General features: G+C 31.7%; 2 protein-coding genes and 1 long non-coding RNA gene across 3 annotated transcripts; 2 read left to right on the top strand and 1 right to left on the bottom strand.

Annotated features, from left to right (window-relative positions):
• Positions 2,675-7,370, top strand: LOC104746452 (putative sugar transporter ERD6-like 13). The gene is made up of 17 exons (XM_010467934.1): positions 2,675-2,880; positions 3,277-3,339; positions 4,122-4,211; positions 4,361-4,420; positions 4,622-4,687; positions 4,788-4,853; positions 4,934-5,009; positions 5,150-5,214; positions 5,316-5,408; positions 5,503-5,583; positions 5,656-5,740; positions 5,846-5,952; positions 6,056-6,115; positions 6,241-6,294; positions 6,396-6,455; positions 6,967-7,081; positions 7,173-7,370. The coding sequence occupies exons 1-17, from the start codon at positions 2,722-2,724 to the stop codon at positions 7,286-7,288; spliced, it is 1,416 nt and encodes a 471-aa protein (XP_010466236.1). The 5' UTR covers positions 2,675-2,721; the 3' UTR covers positions 7,289-7,370.
• On the bottom strand, positions 8,269-9,379 carry LOC104746453 (glycine-rich protein 5-like). Its single transcript, XM_010467935.2, has 2 exons — positions 8,997-9,379; positions 8,269-8,767 (listed from the first exon to the last, which is right to left on the bottom strand). The coding sequence occupies exons 1-2, from the start codon at positions 9,265-9,267 to the stop codon at positions 8,457-8,459; spliced, it is 582 nt and encodes a 193-aa protein (XP_010466237.1). The 5' UTR covers positions 9,268-9,379; the 3' UTR covers positions 8,269-8,456.
• On the top strand, positions 11,399-12,148 carry LOC109129189. The gene is made up of 3 exons (XR_002035393.1): positions 11,399-11,587; positions 11,673-11,737; positions 11,870-12,148. It is a non-coding gene; the product is annotated as an uncharacterized LOC109129189 (long non-coding RNA).

The following is a 16,003-nucleotide window of genomic DNA, read 5'->3' on the forward strand; positions in this document are numbered from 1 at the left end:
TTTTTTTTTTTTTTTGTAGTTTTATCAGTATTACGAGAGTTCGTCTTACTAAAGTAAAAATAACAACATAAACAAAATATGTAAAACTCTACATTTCCTGAATATAGTATGTGTGAAACTAACTAACAAAAAAAAAAACATATGTGAAAATTATTTAAGAAGTTATTGGTTTGTGAACGTATGTCCAAATTAAAAATACGAAGACTCAAATACAAAAATAAACTTTATAAAGATTCTACAAAGACTTGAATTGTGCATACGGTAGATTTTCAAACCAATTAAAATACAAAACTTATAAACCTGGTGTACTTTTTGTTTTTTCTCCATACGACAAACTAATAACGACATAAAAGAATTTGTTAAGCGGATGACTAAATTAACTGTGTGGAATGTTTCTGGCATCTCATGAGCCGCTCTCATTCAACGATCATATCGAATGTGACTTGATCAAAAATATTACAAAATTTTATTAATGCCAATGATTTGTGTATAATCTTATATTAATTTCTATATATAAGAACATTCAAACAACGGCTGCATATAGATTCCGTCGATTTGACATGAACATTTTATCTGTCAAGCTATGATGTTGATCCAGTCATCTTTATATGCTGTTTAGCAGGGGATCTTAAGGTATTTTGATGTGCATGAACATCTCATTTAATTTAACCAATCATATATATACACATTATGAAAATAATTAAATTGTGAACCCATCAAATACAAAATTACTGTAACTAAAAGAAAACAGAACCTCTATTGGTTGTGAACTTGTGACTATAAAATTATTAGTATTCTGTTGTTATAAAATTGTCATAAATTTCTAAACAAAAAATAACGTAATTGAGTAAACAGAACCTCTATTGGTTATGAACCTCTATTTATGAGTACTAATTAATCAGACACTATGGATATGTCGTATCGATAAGATCAGTCCACCTAAAAATCTTATGATCTATAGAACTTTGTTAGAAGATATCTAATATATTATGTAAGAGCCTAAGAGGAGCGTGTTAGTGTTACGTGTATCATTTTTATCAATTATATACATCAAATTGCTAAATGTTAACTGAAAATAATAAAGATTCTATTTTATATACGAAAACGTAATGTGTGTATATGGTGTCCATGTTTAGTATGATTTCCAAATGAAAAATGAACTTTTGCCATTAACTTAATAGTCGTGTCTCCCAAATTGTATTTCTTTGGCACATTGCATATCGCTTTCCCACTAATCCTACGCAAATGTTTGTAAAATCCGAATTCTAACCAAATCCTTTACTATATATAGTCTGTAATGGACGAAATAACAATCCATTATATGTTAAAACAACTAAACAATAGAACACGTTATTCATGTTGGTTCATTTTATTTACTTTATAATTCTTCAGTGTGGGATCCGAGGTTAAAATTTACACTTATTTTCATTGAGTTTTGAACTTTTGCAATGGCCAAATAATGAAATTGCATTCAGAAAAAGTCGACCATTGGTCAATACTCAACCGTAAAATTAAAAATAACTAGATGTTGACAGCAAAAAGTTAACCACTAGCTTTAACTTCGCTTGATTTATTTTTTACATACGTAACACCTTACATTATTTCTGTAATTATTACGGTTACCATATTATGTGAATTAGGGCTGGGCATTCGGGTTACCCGTTTGGGTTCGGGTATTACCCGTTCGGGTTCGAGTTAATGGGTAATGGAAAATAGAACCCATTCGGGTACTTTACTATGTTTGGGTTCGGTTCGGTTCGGGTAATACCGGGTTCGGATCGGTTTGGGTTACAATTTTCAGAACCCAATTAGTACCTGAACTACCGGGCACCCAAAAAAATATAATTAAATTTAAATAAATTTAGTTAAAATTTGACTTATGTGACAATATATTTTAGATATTTTGATTATTTTTGATATTTAGGTATAAAACTAAATGAAATATTCAAAATTATAATCATAACTTTAGGGTAATTGCATTATATTAATGATAAATATTATAAATATATTTATATGTTTGGGTTTATTGGGTACCCAAACGGGTACCGGGTATTACCCGACCCTAACCCGAAACCACGGGTATTAGAATATAGAATCCAATAGGGTTTTATAGGCAAACCCAAACCCGGTTTTTCGGGTCGGTTCCGGGTTGGGTATTCGGGTACGGTTTTTATGCCCAGGGAATTGTCAAGAAAAGCCATACGGCATACATTATAAGAAGCGAGGGAACAAGTTAAATATAGATGTACTATAAAGGTTTAGAAAAAATAGTTTAATGATGATAGTCAAGTTTGACTAAAGTGACTATTAGCGGTAAATATAATTCGAACGATAAATATATATATATTTTTTAAAAGCTTTGAGCAAATAAAAAAAATACTAATAGCAGATAAATAAACAAAATAAACAGAATTAGTCTTCTATATTGTTTTCCCTGTTGTATATATACACATTAATCTTGTAACATAGATTAAAATATTTGCAAACGCATTCTAAACCTGACAAATTGGCTATAGAAAATACCATATATAAGAATGGTTCTAAGAAAGAAAAAAAAAACTATTTTTATTGAGACTTGCACGTCATGCTATGTGGTTTTTCAATTTTTATTTCCCCATATAATGGACTAAGCCCAAGGATACTCAGTCTCTCTCTCACCTTAATCTTTCTTTCCTCCATTAATCTCTTTGTTGCTCTCTCTCACACACACTAATCACAGCCATGAGAGACGAACCACTTCTTCAGAAAGTTAGGATTCAAGAAGACATTGAATCATCAGATAAAGGGGTTCGTGTAAACGACGGTGATGGTCCCGTCACTTTAATTCTACTCTTCACAACCTTCACTGCTCTTTGCGGCACCTTCTCCTATGGCACTGCCGTAAGTTTCTTCATACTCACTTCTTCTTCTTCTTTTTTGTGCTTTTTCTGTATTTTTCTGTTAAACTGAACACATAAGCCCATTAAAGTTATCATAAGTTTGAAACGAAAAAATAAGTTATAACTTAATTGTTATAAATGTTCGAAATAAATTTATGATGGCTATCGCTCAGTGTTTCGTTGGTTCCCTTTTGATTTCTTGTAATAATGTTTGAAAGAGGAACGTTTTTGTTTCTCTTAAAATGTCTAAATCTTATATATGTAAAAATCAAATCAAATCAGAGAGAAGGATGTATCAATAAGTTATAAGGAGTATGCTGTCGCGAAAAGCAACATTGTTTTTATGATTAATGACCAAATGCGTATTTTAGGTTTATTTATTTTATTAACATGGCAGGCCGGCTTTACATCACCAGCTCAAACCGGGATTATGGCAGGACTGAACCTTTCTTTGGCTGAGGTCAGTGCTGAGTTGTTGATCTTATTCCCTGTGTGCTGATACAAAATCTTATTTAATTAGTTAATCGTCCTCTTACCAAAATATAAATTTACAATAGATGGATTGTCACAAATATAAATAGTACGTATATAAGATATAAGTTAAAGTGTTGACTACGGGGTAGTGTGGTAAAGAAAATATACAAATAGTGGGGGTTTTTGAAAACTAATTTTACATTTTAGATAAATGATCATCCGCCAAGTGAACGTGTAAATTGCCCTAGCCAGTATAAATTACTTATTATTTTTTGTATTTAATCAGGGGTCCAGGCCGTTTGTTTCATTTGGGTATACCTTCATAGCCTGCCTTGATCCGTTATTCTCGTATATATATTAGTATTTAGATTTTCTATAGTTAATTTTTTTTGTTGGTAAATTACGTAAGCGTATAGATGCAATCTATCAAGAAACTGTTTAGATTGTACTCTTTAATTTTGTTGGTCTTTTATGTTCTCTTCCTATGATTTGTATCTTATCTATCTCTTGTTTAACCATCTTTTGATGGTGTTTTTTGGCATTTGTTACCTTTATTTTCTTTGCTTTGGATGTATTTCTTCTCCTACTAGAGGTTGAGACTCTTTAATTTTATAAAATTGAAAAGTTTGACCAAAAAAAAAAAAAGAGTATATATATGCTAGTAGTGTCATTGTAATAAAGTTTGCTAGGAGTAATCATTTTCATATAGATATTAACTATAACCATTTTAACATAAATGTAATTAAGTTGTTCCGTACATGGATGTAGTTCTCATTCTTTGGATCTGTCTTAACAATTGGTGGACTTGTGGGAGCAGCGATGTCGGGAAAACTTGCTGATATACTTGGTCGAAGAGGCGTAAGTTCTTTTATATTTATCCTTTTAATAATTAATTTATCATCGTTACTAAAATTACAATTAATTCCATTACGTATATAGTTTATTTAGAAATATTAACTCCAAAAAGAAAAAGAAAAAACAGCGTTTTGATGAATGATAATGCGCAGGCTTTGTGGGTTTCAAACTCGTTTTGCATGGCCGGCTGGCTTATGATCACCTTCTCTCAGGTTTCTTATAACTTCTAACCATCATTTTAATTTTTCAAAATTTTAAATAGCCTTTGTTTGCCACGTATGACATTAGTTTAGTCGTTTGAATGTTTCATGTTCCACGACTATTGTTTATTGTAGCTACAAAGATCTTTCAAATCAAAAGTTCAGACGAATTAATTATTTGCTGTTTCTAATAAATGGTTTATATTATTGAAGGCGACTTGGTCCCTTGATATCGGAAGACTTTTTCTCGGGGTCGCAGCTGGCCTAGCTTCTTATGTGGTACGTAATTTAATACTTCGCCTGATAACTACTAGGATTTAATTAGTTTTCACTACAAGCAACCAATAAATTAATTGTTTAACTCCAAATCTAATCTTAGGTACCAGTCTACATTGTAGAAATCGCGCCCAAAAAAGTTCGAGGCGCGTTCTCTGCGATCAACTCGGTAATACATTGCAAAAATAAAAAGAAATTGTTTTTTACTAGTTTAATTTTTTTTAATAGTTTTCTTTTTATATATAACAGCTTGTGATGTGTGGTAGCGTTGCCGTCACATTCCTCGTTGGATCAGTCATTTCATGGCAAAAATTAGCTCTCATAAGTAAATCTTCGACTCTCTTTATTGAAAGGAACATATAAATAGATTTTAAAGTTGTATTCTTATGATACTTAACTAGTATAATTTAAAATTTACAATCAAGTTCATAAAATAATCGCTTTGTGTCGTTTGGAGTTGTGCAGGCACGGTTCCTTGTGTTTTGGAATTCGTCGGTTTATTCTTCATACCGGAGTCTCCTAGGTGGCTGGTAATTATTTAATATTGTTCCTATCAATTAACTACAACATACTTTTCAGAATCGTTACAAGTAAGTTGAACAATTTTTTTAACAATCTTTGTAATTTATAGTCTAGAAATGGTCGGGTACAAGAATCGGAAGTTGCACTACAACGCCTAAGAGGAAACAATACTGATATCACCAAAGAAGCGGCAGAAATCAAAGTAAATAAAATGTTCAAGAAATAGACACTACTTAAATTAAATACGATCAATATAATAGTTTAAAGAATATATATCTTTATTGTTCTTTTTACAGAAATATATGGAAAATCTTCAAGAATTCAAAGAAGATGGATTTTTTGAGCTCTTCAATCCACGATACTCTCGTGCCATTACTGTAAGAATCTTTTGATTATTAATTGAAAATTTTATGTGTTTGAGGCTTTACTAATTGCTGTAATTACTGTAGGTGGGAATTGGATTGCTAGTACTACAACAACTCGGAGGTCTCAGTGGCTATACATTTTACCTGAGCTCGATTTTCAAAAGATCGGGTAATACTTTAAATATAATCTTTCAGTGAGAAAAGAATTATTTTGTAAGAAAAAAAAATCATATTATGTGAAACGAAATTAATATATAATTTAATTGTTTTGCAGGCTTCCCTAACAACGTAGGAGTGATGGTTGCAAGCGTGGTACAGTCTATAACGAGCGTTATAGGAATTATAATCGTGGATAAATTTAGGAGACGATCGCTTTTAACGGTTATAACTTATTTAAAATTCTTTTAGTTAATGAACTATATAGTGTATAATGTATATATAGTAGAGAATCAGAAGTTAATGTCGTTGAATTACTTATTTGCAGGTTGCGACGATCATGATGTGTTTGGGGTCATTAATTACTGGACTATCGTTTCTGTTTCAGGTTTTTTTAGATAAAACTAAAACTTATAAAGATATAGTAGTGATTCTAAGAAAAAAAAGGTGCTTTATTACTTTGAATTTTTTTTTTTCAATATAACTGATCAAGCAATCAAAAATAATTTGCAGAGCTATGATTTACTTGAAAATTACACCCCGGTTTCAACATTAATAGGAGTGTTGGTACGTACTAGTACTACATAATAATTTCGTTTAAGTCCTCCTTCTTAAATGAACATAATTTATAACTTTGCTTAAGGTACATTTACCGACTTCTGTTGTAGGTTTTTCAAACTTCGATCACAATCGGAATAGGAGGTATTCCATGGGTCATGGTGTCCGAGGTAATCATTTGTCTTTACTCTTTAGTAGTATGATGATCGTAACGAGATGAATAGTACAATATATAGCTAATGTTTAAAATTTAATATGGACGATATCGTATATAGTCAAGATAAATTGAAAATATTTAAACATTGATTATATTGGTAAGATAGATTTAAATAAATATTATTTTAAACGCTTAAAGAATAGAAATAACATATTCACTAAAATTTAATAAATTAAATGAAGTGCTTAGAAATATATAGAAAAAACGTAGCTACATTATAAAAACAAGAAAACTCATTTTATGTCCATGCAAATGATAAATGCATGCTTTTTTTTTGTATGAGCCGATTAAAAATGTTCTTAACTGTTTTGTCTGCCCATATAGAATATAGTTATTATATCTGAAAATATTATAAGTTGATCGGTGCTAAGTTGCTAACATTTAATTCAATTCAATATGTAATGTAGATAAAAATTAACCAGTCTATATCTAACTAGCTATTCTATTTCGTTGGGTGATTATAGATGACACCGATAAATATAAAGGGATCAGCAGGGACGTTATGCAATCTAACTAGCTGGTCCAGCAATTGGTTCGTCTCTTACACTTTCAACTTCCTCTTCCAGTGGAGCTCTTCCGGTAATTCTCTGATCATTTTTATACAAGTATCTAAATAAATCCACCAAAATTTTGATCAATTTAATCATTTTTTGATAAATAAAACTTGTAGGTGTGTTTTTCATATATACGATAATATCGGGTGTGGGCATCCTATTTGTGACGAAAATGGTACCGGAGACTCGAGGCCGTTCGCTCGAAGAAATTCAGGCTTCCATTACCCGATGATAACTTTGTAAAATTATTTATATTTCTTTTCTTTTTACTTGGTGTCAAATTCATATAATTGTAAACATGACCTCACTTATCAATTAATTCAGAGTTGTTTGGCCAAAATTAAAATATGCATAATTTGCATTTCCATCGGTGACTTAATCACCGTATGATTGGTTCATTTTTTAAGGTTAGTTGTTCATGTTTTGGGATACATATACAAAACAAATTTGAAGTTTGAATAAACATGTCCTATTACTTGAGTTTAAATTTGGATGGTAACGTACGACCATATATTGGGCCATAAGAGTTACTGCTATCCAACCATGGTTAGTTAATTAGTTAAAAAATATAGTCTGGAACTCTGGATATATGTAGACTGTAGTACTATTCTACGTAAGCAAAAAAGGAAAAAAAAAATGTTTACCTCAGTCACATAATTGTAGTTATTCGGTTTTGTTCACGGTCCAAGAAAATTAAACAGATCTAAAATCCTCAAAAATCGTTTACGTCAGTCAAATAATATGCGTGTTAAAAGTTCTCTCTCATTCTCTCATTTACATGCACTCATGCAGTACTATTCTATTGTTCTTTTTGGTTCATATTTGGATTGTACGATATTTGTATCTCATTGAGTAAATTGCACTTAGAGTCTGATTCCAGTGTAGACGGTACGTTTCAGATTCATCTATATGAATCCACATAGATGGTTATTTCAAAAATATTTCAAATATAACTAGGAGTATGTAGGATGCTGCTGGCTATTATTATTATTATTATTAGCTCACACATCTTTTTCCTATATTGGCATACTTTTGGGAAAAAAGGCTTTGATATTGTCGTGCATCGTCGTTATAATGTTTACATCGAATCTTTTTTAGGGTTAAACATTAAATTGTCCTCATCGTTTGCGTTGACTAATAGTCGAGTTGAATTATAAGGTCAAAGAAACCTTGAAGAAGGTATGTATAGTCGCATAAACTAGTCACCAAGTATGTATAGCTCGATTAACTTGTAACTAATTCATTTATTTTCTGATCAGACCCGATAATAACACAAAATCATGGAACGAATAACTTTAGGTGAATAATATATTAATGGATCTCATAGTATTACTTTGGTAAGTAGAACCATTGCCATGCATAGCGTTCCATGCTTTAACGTCAATATATTGTAGCTCTCATCAATGACGTCCACCACCGAAACCACCTCCAGCACCGGCTCCACCACCGAATCCACCACCGGCACCACCTCCAGCTCCTCCTCCAAATCCACCGCCACCGCCAGCTCCACCTCCAGCTCCTCCTCCGAGTCCACCCCCAGCACCAGCTCCACCTCCAAACCCTCCACCTGCAACACCGCCAGCACCACCACCAAATCCTCCACCGGCACCACCGCCTCCACCAAGACCACCACCGCCTCCAGCACCACCTCCAGCTCCTCCACCAAATCCACCTCCAGCTCCACCACCAGCTCCTCCACCTAAACCACCACCACCTCCAGCTCCTCCTCCTAAACCGCCACCGCCTCCAGCTCCTCCGCCTAAACCACCTCCAGATCCTCCGCCTAAACCACCTCCAGCTCCTCCCACAAGGCCTCCGCCTCCTCCACCAAGGCCGCCACCTCCACCAAGACCACCGCCTCCACCGAGGCCACCTCGATCGTGGAAAAACGTCTTTTGATCTTCGAGACCACTCTTAAGCTTCCTGTTNTAAACCGCCACCTCCGCCTAAACCACCGCCGCCTCCAGCTCCTCCGCCTAAACCGCCTCCAGCTCCTCCCCCAAGTCCTCCACCTCCTCCAAGACCGCCTCCTCCACCAAGGCCGCCGCCTCCACCGAGACCACCGCCTCCACCGAGACCACCTCGATGGTGGAAGAACGTCTTTTGATCTTCGAGACCACTCTTAAGCTTCCTGTTAGCGACGCTAGCAAATGAAGTGAAAGCGAAAGAGCCGACGAGTAAGGCAACAAGAAAGAGTGACTTGGAAGCCATGTTGATAATCTTTGTGTTTTGTGTATGTGATAATGAGGAACTCTGTCAGCCAATAAGGTGTTTATATAGATCATGTAGCATGAGGTTGAAAGAATCGAAGAATTGAATAAAAAGAGAAAGTAAAGATTTCGAGTGACTAATTATCATCAATTCATCTGCCCATCTAATTCATGTTGGCAAATTTAATGCAATCCCTAACTACCAGTGTTGACAAACATGTTACTCATCCACATGTAGTAGACCCCTTCTTTTATTCTTAGTCTGTTAGTACTTAATAGTAGTCATTTTCTTGCCTTTCACATTTAGATTTGGGTGTAGGGTTGATATATGCATCTGAGTTTTTAGATTTTTCCTATGTCCGGAGTTATTTAATGTTTGTGATTATATGTTTTTTTACACTTTGTAGTGTCTACCAGTATTCAAAAACGAAGGTATATATATTATTGTGTTTACGATATACATAAACTTTACACATTACATATGAAATCCAAAATGTTCACGATTTTTTTTGTTTCTGTTAATTATCCTTGGAAGAGGTTTAGATTCGGCATCTGCCTCGCACTGGCACATTGTGTAATTCAATCTCGTTACGTTGTTTAATGTTTTATTGTAGTAAAAATATTCATCTTTCATTTTAATTTATAGAAAAGAGAATAATACCTTGACGCAAAAAAAAAACAAGAAAAAAATGAGAATAATATACAACAGGCTTATATGTTTTCAAGACATGGTAGTCTTCCTGGATTGAATGCTTTCTTCTTAATGACGTTCTCATCCATAATATGAGCATCTAATAATAACAGTCAAATTTCTGGGGTCCTAATACTAATAGTAACCTAAAACCAACTTGAGTCAAAAAATGCATCTCAAGACTATACGAAATACGATTGAGATTATTCTGAAAAATGTTTGACATCAAAACAAATAAAAAGTCTACGTAAATGTGGTAATACAGGAAAACACGATACATGGTACAATTACAATGATATTGGATCTGTATATGTTCCATAGTTTTCTATATAATATCATGTTTTTCACTAATGTATTGCCTTTCACATTTAAATTAGGGTGCATGGCGGGGTTGATGCAACTTAGTTTTTAGATTATTCATATGTCCGGAGTTACATTTTGTAGCTAGTGTCTACAATTATATAAAAAACGAAGGTATATGTATTATTGTGTTTAGGATACATAAACTTTACACATTTACATATGAAATCCAAAATGTTAATTTTATTCGGAAGGTTGAGATTCGGGATCTGCCTAGCTCGCACAGGCACATTGTATAATTTAATCTCGTTGTTTAACTTTCTTACACGAGTAAAATATTCATCTTTTGTTTTGAAAGAGTCATGTTGACGCCAAAAATAAATAATAATAATAATAATAACAATAATAATATGCAACAGGTCGATGAATCAAGAAGCTTGGGGTTCTCTTCTTGAATTGAATGCTTTCTTCTTAATTACGTTCTCATCCATAAAATTTGAACATCTAATAATAATATTCAAAGTTATGTGGTCCTAATAGTAATTAAATATATGAAAATAACTTAAAACCAACTTTAGTCAAATTTGATCTCAAGACTATAAGTTACGATTTATATCTATATATACATTTTCAGAAACATTTATGAAAAAATTCCTCAAGTTTCAACTTATTTACAACCCTGCCATTGTATTAAATATTTTTAATTTATAATTTATGATTTATTAAATAATGATAAGATTTTCAATTTTTGTAAACAATTATTCCCACTAAATCGCAACTTTCCTAAATAATCAAAGTCATTATTATTTACTAATTTGATAATTAATTAATTAAATATAACATTCCCTAAACTTGAAAATCATATCTCTTCCTAATCAAAGTAATAATGTGTGATTCCTAGCATATTCCTTAATAAAACTGATTACACAGATTTTTTCTCCCTAATTAGTTGCTAACTCAAATACTATTGCCTTGGAGAAGAAATCAGAATCGACCCTATAAATATTTTACACCTAAACGAGAATTATCATCACCGAATACATAACACCCACAACTTACTGAAAACTATTAGATACACCTTTGAATATTGATTTTGAGCTTAGGGATGAAAGGTGACCTTTGCATACTATTTAGTTTTCTCTATATTCATTTTGTTGTTATAATTGTCATATTTTCTGATTTTCAATACTAATATTTTGACATAGTAATCAAAGAATGGCGAGTATGTTGTGGGATTATTTTGCCGATCAAGTTTTTAGAGCCTGTCAAAAATCTGAGGGAAGTATTGTTGTTTGTCTGCTCAAATTTTACAACATAAGTGGCTACAAAAGTAAACACATCTTCCGGTTAGACTCATTTATGATTAAATAAGATCAATGATTGTGTCATTGCTTACATAATCTTTATCATGACAGGTGTTAAGTTTTTATCTAATTCTTTTGATGGTATTCAACTCCATGTCAATCCACTATGGCCTCAAGTAAATCAATGTTCTGTTATTGATTTTTTTGTTTATTCTATTCGGAGATATGTTCTTGCAATAATATATATATCCTTTATCTTATGTCAAACTATTAAACCATATTTTTTTTATTCTTAATTGTGGATCCAGAAAACTTGCATGATCCAGTGAAGAAACTGATTGGAAAGACATTTCTCTTTATTGTATGTGTTGGAAAAGAGAACATATGGAATGGTAAAAGAAATCTACAAGGTGTGGAAAGTAATGTCAAAAGATGATCTTCTTAAATCATCACAAATAAGGATATGAAATCGATTAACCAAAAGTCAAAAACGGCGGAGATGTCGGAAATGGACCAATGAAAATAAAGAAGAAGATGATATATTTGTTTTCTGAGACTAGAGTGATCTAGGCAAAACAAAAACAAAATCAAATTACGATTTCACAAAAAAAAATCCAATTACAATATATATATATATATATATAAAAGTTATAGTGATATTGCAATTGTTGTTTTTCTGCTAATAACTATTTTTTTATTTCTATCAAATTATATACAGACATACTGGCTCCAAACTTAATAACCAAAAAATTCAATGGGGAATTATATATACACATATATTCCCCAAAATTTCAATAGGGAATAAGATATTACTTCAATGTATATAATTTCACATATCTTATTACTCTAATGTTGAATAAGATCAACAAAATTTCAGATGAATGAATGAATCAGATGTTTAAAAAACATACAAAACTACAATACAAAAATTATACTATACATATATTTTAGAATATTACAGCATAATAACAATACTACTATCTTTAAATTGAAAAATAAAAGGACACAAACAGTCTTTTTCTTCAAGAAATCACTACTTAATAAATTATATGATATAGTTCCTATAGTAAAAAACAATAAACTTCAAACAAAACAATTTTCACACTATCTAATAGATACATAAAAAAATTTAGTTATGTATATAATTAATCTATAAATAAATTATATAAACTGTTTTNTGTTTTCTGAGACTAGAGTGATCTAGGCAAAACAAAAACAAAATCAAATTACGATTTCACAAAAAAAAATCCAATTACAATATATATATATATATATATAAAAGTTATAGTGATATTGCAATTGTTGTTTTTCTGCTAATAACTATTTTTTTATTTCTATCAAATTATATACAGACATACTGGCTCCAAACTTAATAACCAAAAAATTCAATGGGGAATTATATATACACATATATTCCCCAAAATTTCAATAGGGAATAAGATATTACTTCAATGTATATAATTTCACATATCTTATTACTCTAATGTTGAATAAGATCAACAAAATTTCAGATGAATGAGTGAATCAGATGTTTAAAAAACATACAAAACTACAATACAAAAATTATACTATACATATATTTTAGAATATTACAGCATAATAACAATACTACTATCTTTAAATTGAAAAATAAAAGGACACAAACAGTCTTTTTCTTCAAGAAATCACTACTTAATAAATTATATGATATAGTTCCTATAGTAAAAAACAATAAACTTCAAACAAAACAATTTTCACACTATCTAATAGATACATAAAAAAATTCAGTTATGTATATAATTAATCTATAAATAAATTATATAAACTGTTTTTTATTTATAAATATAGTTCCGCGGTGTACCGCGGGTGAATATCTAGTTAGTCTGAAAAACGTTTGATATATCAAAAACAAATAAAAAGGTCTGAAAAGTTGTCATATTAATGTGGTTATACACAAAAACGACATGATACATGCATGGTGCAATTACAGACTTACAGTGATCTTGGATCTGTATATGTTCCATATATAGTTTCTCTGTATAAAGCAAATTTATGGATCTGTATATGTTCCATAGTCATCAAGGCGATATATATCTCATGTGTTTCACTAATATCATGCTTCTTACGCAAACCAATTAACCAGCTATCTAGTAATACATTTGAGTTTTTCAATAGAACTAAAAACATCATTGAATCCAACATCCTTCGGACTTTATATACATACAATTGTATTTTAACGGTAAACAACTAATTGCGATGAAACAATATGTTACAATTTCTTTAAGTTTTTTCGTTGTAAATATTTGATATCAAATGATTTATTTTACATTACCGAACGAAAATTAATCCATTTTTTAAATGAATGATTTCCTAAACATACGTATATCAATAGTGGTAATTTATGATAATTTCCCCATTCTTCAAATGCTTATATCAATCACACATATATATATATATTTACAGTTTCATTATATATATGCATGATTTATTTTTAAATTATGATAGACTTTGTTTCATTTCACATGTTATTTTATTATTTTTATTTTATTTTCTCAAATGCTGATATTTAAGTTGACGCCGACGGTAGAAAAAATGGTAAAACCGCGAAAATTAATATAAATTATTTCGATTAGGTTTAAAGGCTTTTTATATTCCGTTTGTTTAGCCAAAATGATTTGTTTTTTTTTTTGCGTGTTTCTAGGCTCATAATGGGAACTTCTCCCTTTCACCGGTAAGTCTTATGCTTTTATCCTAGTGTGAAGTGTAAAGACTTGTTTTTTTTGTTGCTCTCTTTTTTGCACCTTGTGGTTGTGGATTCATGAATTTCTTGTTTTACTTGACACCAGTTTGAAAAGAAAAGAAAAAGAATCTATGAATTTTTGTTGTTGTTGTTTAGTGAAAATGATTATTCTTACCTTTTTAGTGAAAAGGTATCGCATAGAAACATATCTTACCTTTTTTTTGTTTGTTCTTTCCACGATATGATTTTTGTTTAGTTTGCGAAGAAGAAAAATAATGTACTCAACCACAGATCACAATCAGAAGGATGTCTACTTACTCTTCCTCTTCTAAGATATAATATGAATTTTGAAATCTAAAAATAAATCACTAAACGAATAACATAGAATTTTCAATTGTAGGCTCCTTCTGGAGAAGAAGCTGAACTGTTGAAGGTAGAAAATTATAGAGATTACATACTTCAGGATTCTTCACTCAGCTCACAAGTGTGAAACCACCACTGCCCAGATGAGTTTTGTGATGAGGGCCACTGAGCGTGATCGGGATCTCCTTGAGGAGGGTGGAGGAGTCTCAACCATAATCATCAAATCGTCATTTCAACTATCTACATAAGTGCTGAGACGTGAATCTGTTTGAGAGGGGCTATCAGAAGTATATCACTGAAGACATTGATCTAGAGAGCAACCAAAGAGGAATGGCAAGTCTTCTGTTTGCGGTATTGGTTACCATAAGTAAAACGGCCAGAGATATGTCTTTCCGTGCGATAGACAACTTGGTGGTTGTCTCTCCTGAAAGGTCAGGGTCATGGAAAGACATAGAGTGCATACTTTGTTTGGCCTCCCTTATGGTTTAGTCTAACACTTACCCTAATGTTAAAACATTTGCAAGGAGCCACATCCTCGCTCCACCTTGTTTCTGCGTGGTAGTATCAACCGTCTTCCACTGCTAAAGGCCATGGCTTTGAGATTCTTGACAATGGCTGTTTGTGGCGGTCATGTTTCAATATATTGGAATGTTGATGTGTTGCGCGTGTCGGCATTGTTCCTTAGAGCAAAAAGCAATGTCGTCCACTCTTATGCAACAGACTGCATCAGAATGATTTTCTTGAGTGGGCTTAAAGATTGTGATTGGAGTCAGTATTTGCGGACTGTGATGATTAATTTATTCGAAGCCCTCAAATATTTGCGAATTGTATTTATTTGGGAAATGCCTTTATCTCTTGTAATTTAAGCAATGCTTGTATGAACTTTATCTCCTTTGATTAATGAAATGCAAGTGGTTTGACAAAAAAAAAAACAAAAAACAAATCACTAAACGAATAACATAGGATTTTAAGTAGTATTTCTAAATCCTAAAACCAATAATACATAGGATCTTAACTAGTATTTCTAAATCATAGAACCAATAACACATTATGGTTATTATTTTAAAATCAATTATTGATTAACACATTGTTTTTGTTTACTTTTCATAATCCATTAACCTCCATGAACCAATAACCCCCTCCCCCTAAATAGATTTGAATGGTATTGAAAGTGAAAAAATAGAAGGAATCAAATCCAAGAGTAAACATGTTATTTTGATTTTTCATAATCAATAAAGATTTTCAAATCCTATATGGATTTACAAATCAATAAACAAATAACAACCCCTTAGAAATACTCATGGATTTGTTGCTTCATTTTCACTTTGAACTGAACCCTTTTCAAAAAAAAAAAAAAAAA

The sequence above is a fragment of the Camelina sativa genome, chromosome 15, assembly GCF_000633955.1.
Source record: "Camelina sativa cultivar DH55 chromosome 15, Cs, whole genome shotgun sequence".
NCBI lineage: Eukaryota > Viridiplantae > Streptophyta > Magnoliopsida > Brassicales > Brassicaceae > Camelina > Camelina sativa.